This window comes from Heptranchias perlo, chromosome 42, assembly GCF_035084215.1.
Source record: "Heptranchias perlo isolate sHepPer1 chromosome 42, sHepPer1.hap1, whole genome shotgun sequence".
NCBI classification, from domain to species: domain Eukaryota; kingdom Metazoa; phylum Chordata; class Chondrichthyes; order Hexanchiformes; family Hexanchidae; genus Heptranchias; species Heptranchias perlo.
This window is the reverse complement of record NC_090366.1, coordinates 13,894,589-13,916,441: the sequence shown is the minus strand read 5'-3', so window position 1 is coordinate 13,916,441 and position 21,853 is coordinate 13,894,589. Positions and strand designations below refer to the sequence as shown.

Here is a 21,853-nt window from a genome sequence, read left to right as displayed (position 1 = left end):
CACTTGGAGCACTGTGCACAGTTCTGGTCTCCATATACCTTGGTTAGACCACACTTGGAGCACTGTGCACAGTTCTGGTCTCCATGTACCTTGGTTAGACCACACTTGGAGCACTGTGCACAGTTCTGGTCTCCATATACCTTGGTTAGACCACACTTGGAGCACTGTGCACAGTTCTGGTCTCCATGTACCTTGGTTAGACCACACTTGGAGCACTGTGCACAGTTCTGGTCTCCATATTATAAAATGGATATAGAGGCACTGGAGACGGTGCAAAAAAGATTTACAAGGTTGATACCAGAACTGAGAGGTTATAACTATCAGGAAAGACTGAACAGGCTGGGACTCTTTTCTGCAGAAAAGAGAAAGCTGAGGGGTGACCTGATAGAGGTCTTTAAGATAATGATAGGGTAGACGTAGAGAAAATGTTTCCACTTGTCACTAATAAATCCAATAGTGAATTCAGGAGAAACTTCTTTACCCAGAGAGTGGTGAGAATGTGGAACTCGCTCCCACAAGGAGTAGTTGAGGTGAATAGTGTAGATGGATTTAAGGGGAAGCTGGATAAACACATGAGGGAGAAAGGAATAGAAGGATATGGTGATAGGGTGAGATGGAGTAGGGAGGGAGGAGGCTCGTGTGGAGCATAAACACCGGGATAGACCTGTTGGGCTGAATGGCCTGTTTCTGTGCTGTAGTTTCGATGTAACTCAATGTAGCATAGGCCGTTCAGGGGTGATGTCGGGAAGCACTTCTTCACACAAAGGGGAGTGGAAATCTGGAACTCTCTCCCCCAAAAAGCTGTGGAGGCTGGGGGCAAGACTGGGATTGATAGATTTTTGTTGGGTAAGGGGATCATGGGATATAGAGCTAAGGCGGGTAAATGGAGTTAAGGTACAGATCAGCCATGATTTAATTGAATGGCGGAACAGGCTCGAGGGGCTGAATGGCTTCCTCCTGTTCCTATGGTAACAGGCTCGAGGGGCTGAATGTCCTACTGTTCCTATGGTAACAGGCTCAAGGGGGCTGAATGGGCGTCCTCCTGTTCCTATAGTAACAGGCTCAAGGGGGCTGAATGGGCCTCCTCCTGTTCCTATAGTAACAGGCTCGAGGGGCTGAATGTCCTACTGTTCCTATGGTAACAGGCCCGAGGAGGCTGAATGGGCCTCCTCCTGTTCCCACGACACTCGGAGGAGCCTGAACAGTAAATAAACGGTTGAGCGAGAGACCCTCTTTGTTCCCTTTGCAGCCGGAGGAGAACGGAGAGTTGGCCGATGGCAGTGGAGACGAGGAGGGCGGAGAGGCGGGGAGCCTCAAGCAGGTGGAGAACGGGGAGGCTGGACAGGTGGAGGAGCAGGAGGAGCTGGAACTTCACTACGCCTGCATCGACTTCTCCAAGGTCCGTTTGACCGAGGGGATCGTCGGGACTAGAGACAGCACCCAGTACGCCGAGATTAAACAGGAGTGAGCCCAGGGGAAGGAGTCATACAAGGGTTTGACTTCCGATCTCTGAATTTTGGGAACCGTTGTTTTAGAGGCTATGTCTGTGGGTGTCTTTGTTTCTTCTAGCCTCGACTATTCCAATGTTCTCCTGACCGGCCTCCCACCATCCGTGACAAGCAGCTCATCCCAAATTCTGCTGCCCCCGTATCCTACCCCCGCACCGAGTCCCGTTCACCCATCACTCCCTGAGCTCGCTGACCTACATTGGCTCCCGGTCCGGCATCGCCTCGAATTTAAAACTCTCATCCTCCGGTTCAAATCCCTCCATGGCCCTCGCCCTCCCCTCCCTATCTCTGTAACCTCCTCCGAGATCTCTGCGCTCCTCCAATTCTGGCCTCTTGTCCATCCCCCTGATTTCCATCGCTCCACCATTGGCGGCCGTGCCTTCAGCTGCCTGGGCCCTGAGCTCTGGAATTCCCTCCCTAAACCTCTCCGCCTCTCTCTCTCCTCCTTTAAGACGCTCCTTAAAACCTACCTCTTTGACCGAGCTTTTGGTCACCTGTCCTAATATCTCCTTATGTGGCTCGGTGTCAAATTTTGTTTGATAATCGCTCCTGTGAAGCGCCTTGGGACGTTTTACTACGCAAGTTGTTGACTGATGGGCAGTCTTGACTTTAGAAGGTTGTTAATACACTGAAGGGAGACAATTCAGGGATTTCACCATTGTATAGAGAGCTTTGAATGCTATTGGAGGAGTGGAGCTCGACAGGGGACATAAGCCAGGTTTTTTTCAAGCAACAAACAACAACGTGAGCCTCTATAGTGCCTTTAACGTAGTAAAATGACCCAAGGTGCTTCACAGGGAAAAATTTGACCCCAAACCACATAAGGAGATATTAGGACAGGTGACCAAAAGCTTGGTCAAAGAGGTAGGTTTTAAGGAGCGACTTAATGGAGGAGAGAGAGGCGGAGAGGTTTAGGGAGGGAATTCCAGAGCTCAGGGCCCAGGCAGCTGAAGGCACGGCCGCCAATGGTGGAGCGATGGGAATCGGGGGATGGGCAAGAGGCCACCTCGGCTCAGACCAGGTAAGGACGGCAGCTCCCCTTCCCTGAAGGAGATTAGTGAACCAGTTGGGTTTTTAACAACAATGGTGGGATTTGAGTTCGGGGTTCGCTGTCTGACCCCTCCCAGTCTGGAGGTCGCCGTCTGACCCCTCCCAGTCTGGAGGTCGCCATCTGACCCCTCCCAGTCTGGAGGTCGCCATCTGACCCCTCCCAGTCTGGAGGTCGCCGACTGACCCCTCCCAGTCTGGGGGGTCGCCGTCTGACCCCTCCCAGTCTGGGGGTCGCCGTCTGACCCCTCCCAGTCTGGAGGTCGGTGTCTGACCCCTCCCAGTCTGGAGGTCGGTGTCTGACCCCTCCCAGTCTGGGGGGCGACGTCTGACCCCTCCCAGTCTGGAGGTCGGTGTCTGACCCCTCCCAGTCTGGAGGTCGGTGCCTGACCCCTGGCTGCAATTAACGAACTGTTCTAAGTCCTTGGAAACGTGGATTGCTAAATTTAAATGTTAGATTTACGATCTGATGTCTGAACACTCCCGAAATGGCTGTCAGCCCAGGAAGTTGCTTAATATGTACTAGTATTCCCGCACTTACAAATCCGTTACTTCCTTATAACGATACCCACCTTCTCGTTTATAATGTGCGGCGGACACACTGCTGTGGGATGGAGAGGATGATTGCCGCTCTCGTCAGTAATCGCAGCAAATGTTGGCTTTTCCCCAAGGCCCGTCTCTTGATTCTAGTCCACAACTGATGGGTTGCACGTTTAGTTCAAGCAGCCAGTTGAGTTTTCTGCAGCCTCTGCCCAGCTCCTGACCCGGGACTGCTTGACGCTAACTGAGGGTGCCTGAGTCGGGCAGAGCCTCCCCTCCGCCAGCACTAAGAGTTCGATGAATACTTTTAAATAAAGATTCACCGTGGGAGTATAGAATCGTACAGTGCAGGAGGAGGCCGTTCGGCCCATCGTGCCTGTGCCGGCTCTTTGAAAGAGCTATCCAATTAGTCCCACTCCCCCCACTGCTCTTTCCCCCGTAGCCCTGCAAATTTCACCTTCACAAGTATTTATCCAGTTCCCCTTTTGAAAGTTATTATTGAATCTGCTTCCACCGCCCTTTCAGGCAGCGCATTCCAGATCAGAACAACTCGCTGCGTAAAAAACATTCTCATCTCCCCCTCTGGTTCTTTTGCCAATTACCTTAAATCTGTGTCCTCTGGTTACCGACCCTCCTGCCACTAGAAACAGTTTCTCCTTATTTACTCTATCAAAACCCCTCATGATTTTGAACCCCTCGATTAAATCTCCCCTTAACCTTCTCTGCTCTAAGGAGAACAATCCCAGCTTCTCCAGTCTCTCCACATAACTGAAGTCCCTCATCCCTGGGACCATTCTGGTAAATCTCCTCTGCACCCTCTCCAAGGCCTTGACATCCTTCCTAAAGTGCGGTGCCCAGAATTGGACACAATTCTCCAGCTGGGGCCCAACCAGAGTTTTATAAAGGTTTAGTACTCTGCTCCTCTATTTATAAAGCTCAGGATCCCATCTACATTTGTTTTTAACAGCCTTATTGATTTGTTCTGCCACCTTCAAGGATTTGAAGGTTCACTAGATTAATTCCTGGGATGAGAGGGTTGTCCTATGAGGAGAGATTGAGCAGAATGGGCCCACACTCTCTGGAGTTTAGAAGAATGAGAGGTGATCTCATTGAAACATATAAGATTCTGAGGGGGCTTGACAGGGTAGATGCTGAGAGGCTGTTTCCCCTGGCTGGAGAGTCTAGAACCAGGGGGCATAGTCTCAGGATAAGGGGTCGGCCATTTAGGACTGAGATGAGGAGGAATTTCTTCACTCAGAGGGTTGTGAATCTTTGGAATTCTCTACCCCAGAGGGCTGTGGATGCTCAGACGTTGAGTACATTCAAGGCTGAGATCGATAGATTTTTGGGCTCTAGGGGAATCAAGGGGATCGGGCGGGAAAGTGGAGTTGAGGTCGAAGATCAGCCATGATCTGATTGAATGGCGGAGCAGGCTCGAGGGGCCGAATGGCCTACTCCTGCTCCTATCTCTTATGTTCTGATGATTTGTGTCTGTAGACCCTCAGGGAGGAAGCTGTGAGCTCTTAAAATTCAGGCAACCACCTAATGCTTCCTGATATACTTTGTTTCTCGCTCCTCTTTTCAACCTTGCTGGCATCCATTGGCGTTGGCCGCGGGTTGCCAACTCTGGCTGGATGTAATCCTGGAGGTTCGATCACATGCCCTCCTCCCTCCAATGGCGCCCGGCCCCCAAGGCCGCGTCAACGACCAATCGGATGACTCTTCGCTGTTGCTTTCTTCTCTTCCAGCTCCCAACATTTTTTTATAACTCCCAGCGGTGTCCTGGAGATCAATCTTCAGTCCCTGGAGACTCCAGGGCAATTCCTGGAGACTCCAGGGCAATTCCTGGAGAGAGTTGGCAACCCCCCCCCCAACTTCTTTGGCCCCTCAGAGAGCTTTTAATCCCCTCAATTTTAAAAGAGACGGCTCACGGGTTGACATAAGGTTTCACAAAGCTATGATTTTGGCGCGGTTTGCTTAGGATTCCAACATCCTGTTATTGCTCGCTCATGAAAAGCACTTTTAAAAGAATATATTTTAAAGTTGTAAACTCTGGCAAAATTTGTGACAGCTCATATTAAAACGAAACTCGCCCTGTTCTGGTTTTTAAGTTAACAGCTCTGAGTAAATACGAGAAAAAAAACATTTACTGAAAATGCAGTGGCTTCAAATTGTGCAGAGAATCGAACATAAATTTGCGAATTTTGTTTCAAAGTGACAGTTCTCTTTCACCGAGTGTAAATTAATGAGATTTATATAAAGTTACATTGTGACCACAGAACAAAATGCTTGATGGAATTTGTCAGGCAATCACTGTCTTTCAGAAGAATCCTTTCTTTTAATATTCGTTCATGGGATGTGGGCGTCGCTGGCGAGGCCGGCATTTATTGCCCATCCCGAGTTGCCCCTTGAGAAGGTGGTGGTGAGCCGCCTTCTTGAACCGCTGCAGTCCGTGTTCGTGATAATGAAGGAAAGGACTCCCATTTCTACAGCGCCTTTCACCACCTCAGGACGTCCCAAAGCGCTTTACAGCCAAAAAAATACTTTATTTCTGAAGTGCGGTCACTGTTGCAATGTAGGAAACGCGGCAGCCAATTTGCGCACAGCAAGATCCCACAAACAGCAATGTCCGACATGATCAGATAATCTGTTTTAGTGATGTTGGTTGAGGGATAAATATTGGCCCCAGGGCACCGGGGAGAACTCCCCCTGCTCTTCTTCGAAATAGTGGCCGTGGGATCTTTTATGTCCCACCTGAGAGGGCAGACGGGGGCCTCGGTTTAACGTCTCGTGCGAAAGACGGCACCTCCGACAGTGCAGCGCTCCCTCAGTACTGACCCTCCGACAGTGCGGCGCTCCCTCAGTACTGACCCTCCGACAGTGCGGCACTCCCTCAGTACTGACCCTCCGACAGTGCGGCGCTCCCTCAGTACTGACCCTCCGACAGTGCGGCGCTCCCTCAGTACTGACCCTCCGACAGTGCGGCACTCCCTCAGTACTGACCCTCCGACAGTGCGGCGCTCCCTCAGTACTGACCCTCCGACAGTGCGGCGCTCCCTCAGTACTGACCCTCCGACAGTGCGGCGCTCCCTCAGTACTGACCCTCCGACAGTGCGGCGCTCCCTCAGTACTGACCCTCCGACAGTGCAGCGCTCCCTCAGTACTGACCCTCCGACAGTGCGGCGCTCCCTCAGTACTGACCCTCCGACAGTGCGGCGCTCCCTCAGTACTGACCCTCCGACAGTGCAGCGCTCCCTCAGTACTGACCCTCCGACAGTGCGGCGCTCCCTCAGTACTGACCCTCCGACAGTGCGGCGCTCCCTCAGTACTGGCACTGGGGGGTGTCGGCCTGGATTATTTGCTCAGATCTGTTGAGTGTGATTTGAACCCACAACCTCCTGTCTGCAGTGGTGAGAGAGAGCGGCCCACTGAGGCACAACTGGCAGTTGTGTAATGGTGAGTAGCAGTGAGAACTTAGAGAAGTGCCTGAGTTTTATTAGTGTATAAAATGGTGATGAAACTGAGCCAGATCTCCTCTGTTCCTCATTTACAGCAACGTTGTAAACACAAATCGAAACAAGTCACAAATAGCAATCGAAAGAAAGACTCCATTTTGAAGATTGCTATGTCTAATAGTACTTACCTGCATTTATAGATTATTATTTATTCATTGTTACCTCTAGACTCGACTACTCCAATGCTCTCCTGGCCGGCCTCCCATCTCCCACCCTCCGCAAATTTCAGCTCATCCAAAACTCTGCCCCCTCCCGTATCCTAACTCGTACCAAGTCCCGTTCACCCATTACCCTCCTGTGCTCGCTGACCTACATTGGCTCCCGGTCCGGGAACGCCTCAATTGTAAAATTCTCATCCTCGTGTTCAAATCCCTCCCTCGCCTTCTCGCGCCCCCTCCCTATCTCTGTAACCTCCACCAGCCCCTCCGACCCTCCGAGATCTCTGCGCTCCTCCAATTCTGGCCTCTTGCCCATCCCCCGATTCCCATCGCTCCACCATTGGCGGCCGTGCCTTCAGCTGCCTGGGCCCTAAGCTCTGGAATTCCCTCCCTAAACCTCTCCGCCTCTCTCTCTCCTCCTTTAAGACGCTCCTTAAAACCTGCCTCTTTGACCAAGCTTTTGGTCGCCTGTCCTAATATCTCCTTATGTGGCTCGGTGTCAAATTTTGTTTGATAATCGCTCCTGTGAAGCGCCTTGAGATGTTTTACTACGTTTAAGGCTCTGTATTGTTGAAAATCACCTTTTCCCGTTGAACGAGCTCAGAGTGTTCCCTTCAATACCACCATTGGTGGCCATGTCTTCATTCACCTCTGTCCTACTCTCTTGAACTCCTTCCCCAAAACCCCTCTGTCTCTCCATCTCCCTCTTCACCTTTCAAAAACCTTCCCAAAACCCATCATATCGATAAGATGTCAGCTGCGGCTCAGAGTGTAGCATTCTCGCCTCTGAGTCGGAAAGTTGTGCGTTTGACTCTCCGCTCCAAAGACTTGTGCCCCATAATCCAGGCCGACACCCCCAGTGCCCAGTACTGAGGGAGCGCCGCACTGTCGGAGGGTCAGTACTGAGGGAGCGCCGCACTGTCGGAGGGTCAGTACTGAGGGAGCGCCGCACTGTCGGAGGGTCAGTACTGAGGGAGCGCCGCACTGTCGGAGGGTCAGTACTGAGGGAGCGCCGCACTGTCGGAGGGTCAGTACTGAGGGAGCGCCGCACTGTCGGAGGGTCAGTACTGAGGGAGCGCCGCACTGTCGGAGGGTCGGTACTGAGGGAGCACCGCACTGTCGGAGGGTCAGTACTGAGGGAGCGCTGCACTCTCGGAGGGTCAGTACTGAGGGAGCGCTGCACTGTCGGAGGGTCAGTACTGAGGGAGCACCGCACTGTCGGAGGGGCAGTACTGAGGGAGCGCTGCACTGTCGGAGTGTCAGTACAGAGGGAGTGCCGCACTGTCAGAGGGTCAGTGCTGAGGGAGTGCCGCACTGTCGGAGGGTCGGTACTGAGGGAGTGCCGCACTGTCGGAGGGTCAGTGCTGAGGGAGTGCCGCACTGTCGGAGTGTCAGTACTGAGGGAGCGCCGCACTGTCGGAGGGTCAGTACTGAGGGAGCGCCGCACTGTCGGAGGGTCAGTACTGAGGGAGCGCCGCACTGTCGGAGGGTCAGTATTGAGGGAGCGCCGCACTGTCGGAGGGTCAGTACTGAGGGAGCGCCGCACTGTCGGAGGGTCAGTACTGAGGGAGCGCTGCATAGTCAGAGGGTCAGTACTGAGGGAGCGCCGCACTGTCGGAGGGTCAGTGCTGAGGGAGTGCCGCACTGTCGGAGGGTTGGTACTGAGGGAGCGCCGCACTGTCGGAGGGTCAGTACTGAGGGAGCGCCGCACTGTCGGAGGGTCAGTACTGAGGGAGCGCTGCACTGTCGGAGGGTCAGTACTGAGGGAGCGCTGCACTGTCGGAGGGTCAGTACTGAGGGAGCACCGCACTGTCGGAGGGTCAGTATTGAGGGAGCGCCGCACTGTCGGAGGGTCAGTACTGAGGGAGCGCCGCACTGTCGGAGGGTCAGTACTGAGGGAGCGCTGCACTGTCGGAGGGTCAGTACTGAGGGAGCGCTGCACTGTCGGAGGGTCAGTACTGAGGGAGCGCCGCACTGTCGGAGGGTCAGTACTGAGAGAGTGCTGCACTGTCGGAGGGTCAGTACTGAGGGAGCCCCGCACTGTCGGAGGGTCAGTACTGAGGGAGTGCCGCACTGTCGGAGGGTCGGTACTGAGGGAGTGCCGCACTGTCGGAGGGTCAGTGCTGAGGGAGTGCCGCACTGTCGGAGGGTCAGTACTGAGGGAGCGCCGCACTGTCGGAGGGTCAGTACTGAGGGAGCGCCGCACTGTCGGAGGGTCAGTACTGAGGGAGCGCCGCACTGTCGGAGGGTCGGTACTGAGGGAGTGCTGCACTGTTGGAGGGTCAGTACTGAGGGAGCGCTGCATAGTCAGAGGGTCAGTACTGAGGGAGCGCCGCACTGTCGGAGGGTCAGTACTGAGGGAGCGCCGCACTGTCGGAGGGTCAGTACTGAGGGAGTGCTGCACTGTCGGAGGGTCAGTACTGAGGGAGCGCCGCAATGTCGGAGGTGCCGTCTTTTGGATGAGACGTTAAACCGAGGGCCCCCTCTGCCCCTCTCGGGTGGATGCAAAAGATCCCACGGCTGCTATTTTGAAGAAGAGCAGGGGGGAGTTCTCCCCGGTGTCCTGGGGCCGATATTTATCCCTCAACCAACATCACTAAAGAACAGATGATCTGGTCATTATCACATTGCTGTTTGTGGGATCTTGCTGTGCGCAAATTGGCTGCCACGTTTCCTACATTACAACAGTGACCGCACTTCAAAAAAAGTACTTCATTGTCTGAGGTGGTGAAAGGCAGTGTAGAAATGGGAATCTTTCTTTCTTTAAACCCTCTGGTTAAATCTTTGAATCAGAATAATCAGATGACAGATCAGAGAGTGAGACTTCGGCCTGGATTAATCAGATCTTGGGACAAGGTTTTACTTTGGGATATAAAAGGTTTATTACATTCACACAGTATGTCACATTTTTTTTTTGCTTAAATTCACCCAAGCAGCAAACTATTTGTGTTTTGACGTTGGAGAGTCTTGCGTGGAACTGGCCTCGCAGACCGAGAGAGGAGGGGTCGCCAACTCTGGTTGGACGCATTCCTGGAGGTCTCGTCACATGACCCTCCCGCCTCCATCCGCACCCCCACGTCCCCCACTCCCTCCCGCCATTGGTCGCCCAACGCGTCAATCCTCACGAGGATCCGCCTTACCCACGGCCAATTGGAAAGCGAGCGGTCTCTCTGTTGCCCGATTGGACGAATGTTGCGTTGTCGGTCAAACCGCCATTTGCTTTCCCGCTCGCCCAATTCCCGTTAAACGCAAGTGAAGAGTCCTGGAGGTTAATCTTTAATTCCTGGAGACTCCAGGGCAATCCTGGAGGGTTGGCAACCCTATCGAAGTGGGGGGGGGGGGGTAAATAATTTCAGGAGGAAGTTGGGCATCCCCCCTCAATGTGTTGACATCAACAGGCCTCCGTCCAACTCTAACCTCCAACCATCAATCTCGGTCCCAACCTCTGACTTTCCTTGTTCCTCCTCAGTTCCAACCCCCCCCCCACCGTCCTACACACTCTTCCTCCTCCCCGCGTCCCCTCACTGAGTTGAAATCCAGACCCGTTGGGAGCGCCGCACTGTCGGAGGGTCAGTACTGAGGGAGCGCCGCACTGTCGGAGGGTCGGTACTGAGGGAGCGCTGCACTGTCGGAGGGTCAGTACTGAGGGAGCGCCGCACTGTCGGAGGGTCGGTACTGAGGGAGCGCCGCACTGTCGGAGGGTCAGTACTGAGGGAGCGCCGCACTGTCGGAGGGTCAGTACTGAGGGAGCGCCGCACTGTCGGAGGGTCGGTACTGAGGGAGCGCCGCACTGTCGGAGGGTCAGTACTGAGGGAGCGCCGCACTGTCGGAGGGTCAGTACTGAGGGAGCGCCGCACTGTCGGAGGGTCAGTACTGAGGGAGCGCCGCACTGTCGGAGGGTCAGTACTGAGGGAGCGCCGCACTGTCGGAGGGTCAGTACTGAGGGAGCGCCGCACTGTCGGAGGGTCAGTACTGAGGGAGCGCCGCACTGTCGGAGGGTCAGTACTGAGGGAGCGCCGCACTGTCGGAGGGTCAGTACTGAGGGAGCGCCGCACTGTCGGAGGGTCAGTACTGAGGGAGCGCTGCACTGTCGGAGGGTCGGTACTGAGGGAGCGCTGCACTGTCGGAGGGTCAGTACTGAGGGAGCGCCACACTGTCGGAGGGTCGGTACTGAGGGAGCGCCGCACTGTCGGAGGGTCAGTACTGAGGGAGCGCCGCACTGTCGGAGGGTCGGTACTGAGGGAGCGCCGCACTGTCGGAGGGTCAGTACTGAGGGAGCGCCGCACTGTCGGAGGGTCAGTACTGAGGGAGCGCCGCACTGTCGGAGGGTCAGTACTGAGGGAGCGCCGCACTGTCGGAGGTGCCGTCTTTCGGACGAGACCTTAAACCGAGGGCCCCCGTCTGCCCCTCTCGGGTGGATGCAAAAGATCCCACGGCCACTGTTTCGAAGAAGAGCAGGGGGACCGATATTTATCCCTCAACTAACATCAATAAAAAACAGATTAACTGGTCATCTATCACATTGCTGTCTGTGGGATCTTGCTGTGCGTAAATTGGTTGTCAGGCTTCCTACATTACAACAGTGACTACACTTCACGAACCTTCCTCAAAATGTGGAGCTCCTCACCTCCCTCAGACTTCCCTCCCTCCTACGACCTACAGGCTTGGTGTCATCTCACCAATGACTCTTGATTATGGCTTTGCTTTCTCTCCCAGTTGTTTGAGTCTGGGCCTCGGTCCTCCCCACGGTTATGTCAGGAAGGAACATTAGCAGCAGGAGGAGGAGGCCCATTCAGCCCCTCGGGCCTGCTCCGCCATTCCCTCAGATCACGGCTGATCTGTACCTCGACTCCATTTACCCGCCTTTGCTCCGTGTCCCTTGACGACCCTTAACCCAACAGAAATCTGTCGATCTCAGCCTTGAAAGCCCCAGCATCCACACCCCTTTGGGGGGAAGAGAGTTCCAGATTTCCACTCCCCTTTGTGTGAAAAATTGCTCCCCGATTTCATTCCTGAAAAGGCCTAGCTCGAATTTGAAGATTGTATCTCCATATCCAAAGTCACAGAGTCAATCGTACAGCACAGAAGGAGGCCATTCGGCCCCTCGAGCCTGCTCTGCCATTTGATAAGATCATGGCTGACCTGATTGTGACCTCAACCCTACTTTCCAATCTACCTACTATAACCTTTGACTCCCTTGTTAATCAGGAATCTATCTAACTCAGCCTTAAAAATATACAATGACCCTGCCTCCACCGCTCTCTGGGGAAGGGAGTCCCACAGACTCACGACCCTCTGAGAGAAAAAATTTCTCCTCATCTCCGTCTTAAATGGAAGACCCCTTATTTTTAAACTGTGACCCCCTAGTTCTGGTCTCTCCCTCAAGGGGAAACATCCTCTCAGCGTCTACCCCTTCTAGTCCCCTCAGGATCTTATATGTTTCAATAAGATCACCTCTCATTCTTCTAAACTCCAGTGTATACAGGCCCAACTTGTCCAACCTTTCCTCATAAGATAACCCCCTCATCCCAAAACCCTCCTGCCAGAGGAACGAGTTGTAGCGTCCCCTCAGGCTGAGATCAGCAAACTCAGCACAGGGTGCGGAGTGGATACTGAACCTGGATTCCTCCCTGCCCTGAAAAGCTCAGCGTGTACCCATCGGGGAACAACGACAGAACGATATTGCCAGTGCAATCAGTATTCAAGGGGTTAAAGATGAAGTTGAACCTGAGGCGCCTTTAAGTTTACGATTTGACGGTTGAATGACCACAGGGAGAGTCGGGGCTGCCAACTCTGATTGGACGTATTTCTGAAGGTTTCATCCCCGTATCCTAACTCGCACCGAGTCCCGTTCACCCATCGCCCCCTGTGCTCGCTGACCTCCATTGGCTCCCGGTCCGGCAACGCCTCGATTTTAAAATCCTCATCCTCGTTTTCAAATCCCTCCATGGCCTCCTCTCCCCTCCCAATCTCTGTGACCTCCTCCAGCCCCCTACGACCCTCCGAGATCTCTGCGCTCCTCCAATTCTGGCCTCTTGCGTATCCCCCGATTTCCATCGCTCCACCATTGGCGGCCGTGCCTTCAGCTGCCTGGGCGCCAAGCTCCGGAATTCCCTCCCTAAACCTCTCCGCCTCTCTCTCTCCTCCTTTAAGACGCTCCTTAAAACCCACCTCTTTGACCAAGCTTTTGGTCACCTGTCCTAATATCTCCTTATGCGGCTCGGTGTCAAATTTTGTCTGATTTACGCTCCTGTGAAGCGCCTTGGGACGTTTTACTACATTAAAGGCGCTATATAAATGCAATTTGTTGCTATGGACCTCCCTCCCCCTCCCCCCCACACACTCCCGCCATTGGTCGCCCAACACGCCCATCCTCACGAGACTCCGCCAATCGGAAAAGCGAACGGGTTCCACATTAACCCCGATTGGATGATTCTTGACTTTCAGCCAACGAACCATTTTTTATGCCCCCCGCAACCCCAATACAATAAACGAAAGAAAATACTTTTTAAAACATTCAATTTTTCTTTTAACGTCCCCCTTGAGATCTTTCTCTCTCTCTGCCGCTTTCCTTTTGCTCGCGGCAAGCGTCCTGAAGATTAGTCTTTAATTCCCGGAGACTCCAGGACAATCCTGGAGGGTTGGCAACTCTACAGGAGATGGTTGACCTTATCTGGACGTAAATTGGATGCCAGATGGACAGTGGACCTCGGTCAAGCACAGCAGGAACCCGCCCCAATCAAATTCGGTGCCTTTGTCAGCGTGAAGTGTCATGTGTTCAGCAACTTTCTTCGTCGCTGTCTTCTCTGAGGGTGGGGGAGTATTCAGCTAAACCTTTCTTCCCGGTTGAATCCAGTTCATTGCTCCCTCAGAGACCAATGGAGCTGCAGGAAGGAGAAGGTGAGAGAGGCAGAGAGAGAATTAGTTCAGATAAAGACAGAGGATTTGACTCCGAATACCCAATAGTTCATCGAATTACATCGAATGTACAGCACAGAAACAGGCCATTCGGCCCAACTGGTCTATCCCGGTGTTTATGCTCCACACGAGCCTCCTCCCTCCCTACTCCATCTCACCCTATCACCATATCCTTCTATTCCTTTCTCCCTCATGTGTTTATCCAGCTTCCCCTTAAATGTATCTACACTATTCACCTCAACCACTCCTTGTGGGATCGAGTTCCACATTCTCACCACTCTCTGGGTAAAGAAGTTTCTCCTGAATTCCCTATTGGATTTATTAGTGACTATCTTATATTTATGGCCCCCTAGTTCTGGTCTCCCCCACAAGTGGAAACATCTTCTCTACGTCTACCCTATCGAACCCCTTTCATAATCTTAAAGACCTCTATCAGGTCACCCCTCAGCCTTCTCTTTTCTAGAGAAAAGAACTCCAGCCTGTTCAGTCTTTCCTGATGGTTATAACCTCTCAGTTCTGGTATCATCCTTGTAAATCTTTTTTGCACCTTCCCCAGTGCCTCTATATCCTTTTAATAATATGGAGACCAGAACTGTGCACAGTGCTCCAAGTGTGGTCTAACCAAGGTATATGGAGACCAGAACTGTGCACAGTGCTCCAAGTGTGGTCTAACCAAGGTATATGGAGACCAGAACTGTGCACAGTGCTCCAAGTGTGGTCTAACCAAGGTATATGGAGACCAGAACTGTGCACAGTACTCCAAGTGTGGTCTAACCAAGGTATATGGAGGCCAGAACTGTGCACAGTGCTCCAAGTGTGGTCTAACCAAGGTATATGGAGACCAGAACTGTGCACAGTGCTCCAAGTGTGGTCTAACCAAGGTATATGGAGACCAGAACTGTGCACAGTGCTCCAAGTGTGGTCTAACCAAGGTATATGGAGACCAGAACTGTGCACAGTGCTCCAAGTGTGGTCTAACCAAGGTATATGGAGACCAGAACTGTGCACAGTGCTCCAAGTGTGGTCTAACCAAGGTATATGGAGACCAGAACTGTACACAGTATGCATGAGTCAGTTCTAGCTTGCGTCCTCTAGTTGGCTGCCTGGTCTTCCTGGTCTAGCGCCTTTTGTACTGTATCGCGCCCCCTGTCAACAACTGCACTGAAATTGCCAGAAAGAAAGAACTTGCCTTTACATACTTTATATACCAGGCGGATCCCAGCGATGAGGGACTTCAGTTATGTGGAGAGACTGGAGAAGCTGGGATTGTTCTCCTTAGAGCAGAGAAGGTTAAGGGGAGATTTAATAGAGGGGTTCAAAATCATGAGGGGTTTTGATGGAGTAAATAAGGAGAAACTGTTTCCAGTGGCAGGAGGGTCGGTAACCAGAGGACACAGATTTAAGGTAATTGGCAAAAGACCCGGAGGGGGAGATGAGGAGAATGTTTATACACAGAGGGTTGTTATGATCTGGAACGCGCTCCCTGAAAGGGCGGTGGGAGCAGATTCCATGGGAACTTTCAAAATGGCAATTGGACATGTACCTGAAAAGGACTAATTTCCAGGGTTATGGGGGGAAGGGGAGGGGTTGGGGGCGTGGGACTAAATTGGACAGCTCTTTCAAAGAGCCGGCACGGGCACGATGGGCCGAATGGCCTCCTCCTGTGCTGTGAGATTCAATGATTCTACGATAAAGCGCCTTCCATGACCTCAGGACGTCCCAAGCGCTTTACAGCCAATGAAGTACTTTTTGGAGTGTGGTCAATGCAGGAAACTCGGCAGCCAATTTGCGCACAGCAAGATCCCACAACCAGCAATGTGATAAATGGCCAGATCATCTGTTTTTTTTTTAAGTGATGTTGGTTGAGGGATAAATATCGGCCCCGGGACACTGGTGGGGGGGGGCGGTGGGGAGAACCACCCCCCTGCCCTTCTTCGAAATAGTGGCCGTGGGATCTTTCACGTCCACCCCGAGAGGGGCAGACGGGGCCCTCGGTTTAACACAGTGGGAAGGTTGCAGGTTGATTCCCTGGTCCGTGTTGCAATCGCTGGTCTCTGGTGGAGTGTTTGATGGAAGCCTTAAGATTTGGTTTGGTGCATCTCGGCTAAGGAAGAGCATAAGTCAGTCCTGGTTTGTGTGCGTGTAGATATCACATGAGGATGGGGTCAGATACAACTCTGAATCTGGGGTACTCGCTCGCTAGGCTTAACCGCAAAGCAATGGATCTTGCAGAAGATACTCATAACTATGCCCCAATCATATGAGTTTGCAGTGTTGGGGTTCTGGGGAGCAGGGCCAAGTGTGACACATCTCATCGAGTGTCCCGTCCGAAACACGAACACAGAATCATAAAATCAGAGAGAGGCCACTCGGCCCTTTCGAGCCCGTGCCGGCCCCTTGAAAGAACTACCCAATTAGTCCCACTCTTTCCCCACAGCCCTGCAAATTTTTCATAGAGTACAATCATAGAATGGTTGCAGCTCAGAAGGAGGCCATTCGTCCCATCGAGCCTGTGCCGACTCCTTGTACGAGCAATTCGGTTTGTCCCACTCCCCCGCCCTTTCCCCGTACCCCTGCAAATTTTTTCCCTTCAAGTATTTATCCAATTCCTTTTTGAAAGCCACGATTGAATCTGCTCCCACCGCCCTTTCAGGCAGCGCATTCCAGATCAGAACAACTCGCTGCGTAAAAAAACATTCTCCTCATCTCCCCCTCTGGTTCTTTTGCCAATTACCTTAAATCTGTGTCCTCTGGTTACCGACCCTCCTGCCACTGGAAACAGTTTCTCCTTATTTACTCTATCAAAACCCCTCATGATTTTGAACCCCTCGATTAAATCTCCCCTTAACCTTCTCTGCTCTAAGGAGAACAATCCCAGCTTCTCCAGTCTCTCCACATAACTGAAGTCCCTCATCCCTGGTCCCATTCTGGTAAATCTCCTCTGCACCCTCTCCAAGGCCTTGACATCCTTCCTAAAGTGCGGTGCCCAGAATTGGACACAATGCTCCAGCTGGAGCCCTTTCTTGGTGCGTTCCCAGCAGTTTCTGCCGTTACTGCCTGTTGCCTTAACTCCAGGAGTTATTCAGGGAACAGTACCTGAATGGGTTAAAACCTGATGGCGGTGTAGTCGATGCTTTCCTCCGATTCCTGTCGTTGCAAACGGTTCCTGGGCTTGTTTACGTGCACAACTGAGGTGTAATTGATTTCATCCTCACTTGTGTCGTCCCCATTTGAGTATATATGGCCAACATTTTCATAATCATCGGTGGCTTGGTGCTGTAACAGGGGCAAAATCAGAATGAGTTGGTTTGCCACTCCCGAATGGGAAACACGCTCTGGCTGGCTACTTATCTTCCTCTACTTTTGCTTCTTCTGAACTTTTAAGCCGAGGCTCAGTGGGTCTTTCATCCCTCGCCTCTGAGTCAGAAGGTCGTGGGTTCGAGCCCCGACTCCAGAGACTCGAGCCCCGTAATCCCAGCCGGCACTCCCCCAGTGTCAGTACTGAGGGAGCGCCGCACTGTCGGAGGGTCAGTACTGAGGGAGCGCCGCACTGTCGGAGGGTCAGTACTGAGGGAGCGCCGCACTGTCGGAGGGTCAGTACTGAGGGAGCGCCGCACTGTCGGAGGGTCAGTACTGAGGGAGCGCCGCACTGTCGGAGGGTCAGTACTGAGGGAGCGCCGCACTGTCGGAGGGTCAGTACTGAGGGAGCGCTGCACTGTTGGAGGGTCAGTACTGAGGGAGCGCTGCACTGTCGGAGGGTCAGTACTGAGGGAGCGCTGTACTGTTGGAGGGTCAGTACTGAGGGAGCGCTGCACTGTTGGAGGGTCAGTACTGAGGGAGCGCCGCACTGTCGGAGGGTCAGTACTGAGGGAGTGCTGCACTGTCGGAGGGTCAGTACTGAGGGAGTGCTGCACTGTCAGAGGGTCAGTATGAGGGAGTGCTGCCCTGTTGGAGGGTCAGTATCATAGAATCATAGAAGTTACAACATGGAAACAGGCCCTTCGGCCCAACATGTCCATGTCGCCCAGTTTACACCAGTAAGCTTGTCCCAATTGCCTGCACTTGGCCCATATCCCTCTATACCCATCTTACCCATGTAACTGTCCAAATGCTTTTTAAAAGACAAAATTGTACCCGCCTCTACTACTGCCCCTGGCAGCTCGTTCCAGACACTCACCACCCTTTGAGTGAAAAAATTGCCCCTCTGGATCCTTTTGTATCTCTCCCATCTCACCTTAAATCTATGCCCCCTCGTTATAGACTCCCCTACCTTTGGGAAAAGATTTTGACTGTCTACCTTATCTATGCCCCTCATTATTTTATAGACTTCTATAAGATCACCCCTTAACCTCCTACTCTCCAGGGAAAAAAGTCCCAGTCTGTCTAACCTCTCCCTATAAGTCAAACCATCAAGTCCCGGTAGCATCCTAGTAAATCTTTTCTGCACTCTTTCTAGTTTAATAATATCCTTTCTATAATAGGGTGACCAGAACTGTACACAGTATTCCAAGTGTGGCCTCACCAATTCCCTGTACAACTTCAACAAGACATCCCAACTCCTGCATTCAATGTTCTGACCAATGAAACCAAGCATGCTGAATGCCTTCTTCACCACCCTATCCACCTGTGACTCCACTTTCAAGGAGCTATGAACCTGTACTCCTAGATCTCTTTGTTCTATAACTCTCCCCAACGCCCTACCATTAACGGAGTAGGTCCTGGCCCGATTCGATCTATTGGGGGAGTGCTGCCCTGTCGGAGGGTCAGTACTGAGCGAGTGCTGCCCTGTTGGAGGGTCAGTACTGAGGGAGTGCTGCACTGTCGGAGGGTCAGTACTGAGGGAGCGCTGCACTGTCGGAGGGTCAGTACTGAGGGAGTGCTGCACTGTCGGAGGGTCAGTATGAGGGAGTGCCGCACTGTCGGAGGGTCAGTACTGAGGGAGCGCTGCACTGTCGGAGGGTCAGTACTGAGGGAGCGCTATACTGTCGGAGGGTCAGTACTGAGGGAGCGCTGTACTGTTGGAGGGTCAGTACTGAGGGAGCGCTGTACTGTGGGAGGGTCAGTACTGAGGGAGCGCTGCACTGTCGGATGGTCAATACTGAGGGAGCGCCGCACTGTCGGAGGGTCAGTACTGAGGGAGCGCCGCACTGTCGGAGGGTCAGTACTGAGGGAGCGCCTCACTGTCGGAGGGTCAGTACTGAGGGAGCGCCGCACTGTCGGAGGGTCAGTACTGAGGGAGTGCCGCACTGTCGGAGGGTCAGTACTGAGGGAGCGCCTCACTGTCGGAGGGTCAGTACTGAGGGAGCGCCGCACTGTCGGAGGGTCAGTACTGAGGGAGCGCCGCACTGTCGGAGGGTCAGTACTGAGGGAGTGCCGCACTGTCGGAGGGTCAGTACTGAGGGAGCGCTGTACTATCGGAGGGTCAGTACTGAGGGAGCGCCGCACTGTCAGAGCTGCGGAGATGAGACAACTGGCCTGACTCACATAATGATAGAATGCTACAGCACAGCAGGCGGCCATTCGGCCCATCGTGCCTGTGCCGGCTCTTCCAACGAGCAATTAGTCCCGCTCCCCCACCCCCCCTGCTGTTTCCCCACAGCCCTACGAATGTTTCGCCTCCGAGTATTTATGGGAAGTGTGGAGCTGCTTTTCAATCTTACTTCCGTGCGATCTACATCCTGAGTCCAGTCCCCACCAAACGTTTTCTGAACTTTCCGCCTCGATGAAATGTAACAGGAAAAATTACAAAACCCAGCCAGGATTTGCAGATGCAATCAGGCTGGTGTGAGGCAACTCTTCGTTACTGCCTAATTTCCTAACCCACAATGAATATTTTCGTGTCTGAAATCTACCATTTCTTTTTTTTGTGGCTGTTGGTTTCCAGCTCAAGTCGATTCCAAGCGAAACTAAATTGGACTTTTTCACCAAACTCCACCGTAAAATAAAACTGAATAAACCGGGGGCGTTTGTCGAACAAACGTAAACGGAACTGGCCACGTCGGCCGCCGGGTTGTCATAAAAACCCAACTGGTTCACTAAAATCAGGGGTCAATGAACCTTGAACCCTGACCCCAGGGTCTGGGGCCTACACGTGACTCCAGTCCCCACACTGGGTGCTTAAAGATGCCTTCGCGCTGATCGAACAACAGGGAAGCTCTCTCCCCGGGTGTCCCTCTGTCAACACCACCGGGACCATCCATCCGTTTGCAGCTTGCGGGATCCTGCTGTGCGCATATACGGCTGCTGCGTCTCCCCCACGCGGCACGTGCCGCTCAGAAGGTCGCTCGTTGGCCGCGGGACGTCCTGAGGACGTGAAAGGCGCCCTATAAAGGCAAGTTCTTACTTTTACAGGCCTGTGATGCTGCACTATGTTTCACTGATGGCTGGTCTTTGACCATCAGATACAATAAGAAGCATTTATATCGCGGCTTTCACAAACTCAGGACATCCCAAAATGCTTCACAGCCAATGGATTACCTTCATTGTCAAATTCAGCCGAATTGCGCACAGCAAGATCCCGCAAACACCAATGTGATAATGATCAGATCATCTGTTTTTTTCGTGATGTTGGTTGAGGGATAAATATCGGCCCCAGGACACCGGGGAGAACTCCCCCCTGCTCTTCTTCGAAATAGTGGCCGTGGGATCTTTTACATCCACCCGAGAGGGCAGACGGGGCCTCGGTTTAACGTCTCATCCGAAAGACGGCACCTCCAACAGTGCAGCGCTCCCTCAGTACTGACCCTCCGACAGTGCAGCGCTCCCTCGGTACTGACCCTCCGACAGTGCGGCGCTCCCTCAGTACTGACCCTCCGACAGTGCGGCGCTCCCTCAGTACTGACCCTCCGACAGTGCGGCGCTCCCTCAGTACTGACCCTCCGACAGTGCAGCGCTCCCTCAGTACTGACCCTCCGACAGTGCGGCGCTCCCTCAGTACTGAGCCTCCGACAGTGTGGCGCTCCCTCAGTACTGACCCTCCGACAGTGCAGCGCTCCCTCAGTACTGACCCTCCGACGGCGTAGCGATCCCTCAGTACTGACCCTCCGACAGTGCGGCCCTCCCTCAGTACTGACCCTCCGACAGTGCGGCGCTCCCTCAGTACTGACCCTCCGACAGTGCGGCCCTCCCTCAGTACTGACCCTCCGACAGTGCGGCGCTCCCTCAGTACTGACCCTCCGACAGTACAGCACTCCCTCAGTACTGACCCTCCGACTGTGCGGCGCTCCCTCAGTACTGACCCTCCGACAGTGCGGCGCTCCCTCAGTACTGACCCTCCGACAGTACAGCACTCCCTCAGTACTGACCCTCCGACAGTGCGGCGCTCCCTCAGTACTGACCCTCCGACAGTGCGGCGCTCCCTCAGTACTGACCCTCCGACAGTGCGGCGCTCCCTCAGTACTGACCCTCCGACAGTGCGGCGCTCCCTCAGTACTGGGCACTGGGGAGTGTCGGCCTGGATTGTGGGGCTCGAGTCTCTGGAGTGGGGGCTCGAACCCACGACCTTCTGACTCACGGGGTGTGGCCCACTGAGCCGGATCTGACATGCGGCCTGTTCGCTACTCTGCAGTCCACTCACATGTCTGCTGTTAATGAAAACACACACACACACACATATCGGACGAGAGGCCTTCGACCTGAAACATTAACTCCGTTTCTTTCTCCACAGACGCTGCCTCACTCGCTGAGCTGCCGTTGCATTTTCTGTTCTTATTTCAGATTTCCAGTTTCCGCATTATTTTGCTTTTAAAATACACGCGGGCATTTGCTCAGTCGATGCTTTCGGTGTCTCTGTACCTCCGAGTCAATGCATAAACCAGATGATTTAATCCAACAGCTCATATTGCCATCGCATCTCCTGCTGTACCTTGGTTGAAGGAGGTGCTTTGTGTACAAGGCCATAAATTACTTTCTCATCAGCCTGCCGATTCACTCTGGAATTTTCCTTTCCTGTCGGCCTGTGAAATTCAAAAGGAAACGCGAGAGTCAAAAAAAAGGTAAATATTATGACTGTCTCTCCCGGCTGGCCTCCCATCTCCCGCCCTCCGTGAACTCCAGCTCATCCAAAACTCTGCTGCCCCCCCCCACAGTATCCTAACTCGCACCGAGTCCCGTTCCCCCATCACCCACCCTGTGCTCGCTGACCGACACTGGCTCCCGGTCTGGCCGC

The 21,853-nt window shown here is 53.3% G+C and overlaps 2 protein-coding genes across 4 annotated transcripts in view; one reads left to right on the top strand and one right to left on the bottom strand.

Annotated features, from left to right (window-relative positions):
• The window catches only part of LOC137306232 (Schwann cell myelin protein-like), a 29,416-nt gene extending 27,552 nt beyond the window's left edge, over positions 1-1,864 (top strand). Inside the window, exon 12 of the mRNA XM_067975359.1 lies at positions 1,250-1,864. Within this exon, the coding sequence (XP_067831460.1) occupies positions 1,250-1,468 (219 nt within the window). The 3' untranslated portion in view covers positions 1,469-1,864. The remainder of the gene's footprint in view (positions 1-1,249) is intronic.
• An 8,963-nt stretch (positions 1,865-10,827) lies between these two features.
• LOC137306229 (B-cell receptor CD22-like) overlaps positions 10,828-21,853 on the bottom strand; it is a 62,817-nt gene continuing 51,791 nt past the window's right edge. For 2 of the 3 annotated variants that reach the window (XM_067975356.1, XM_067975355.1), the window contains exons 17-19: positions 21,551-21,641; positions 16,783-16,962; positions 10,828-13,652 (exon numbers count right to left, since the gene is read on the bottom strand). In XM_067975356.1, coding sequence (XP_067831457.1) covers positions 16,792-16,962; positions 21,551-21,641 — 262 coding nt within the window. In that variant the 3' untranslated portion in view covers positions 10,828-13,652; positions 16,783-16,791. Of the gene's footprint in view, positions 13,653-16,782; positions 16,963-21,480; positions 21,642-21,853 lie in introns of those variants that run through there. The other variant, XM_067975357.1, reaches the window with a different exon arrangement.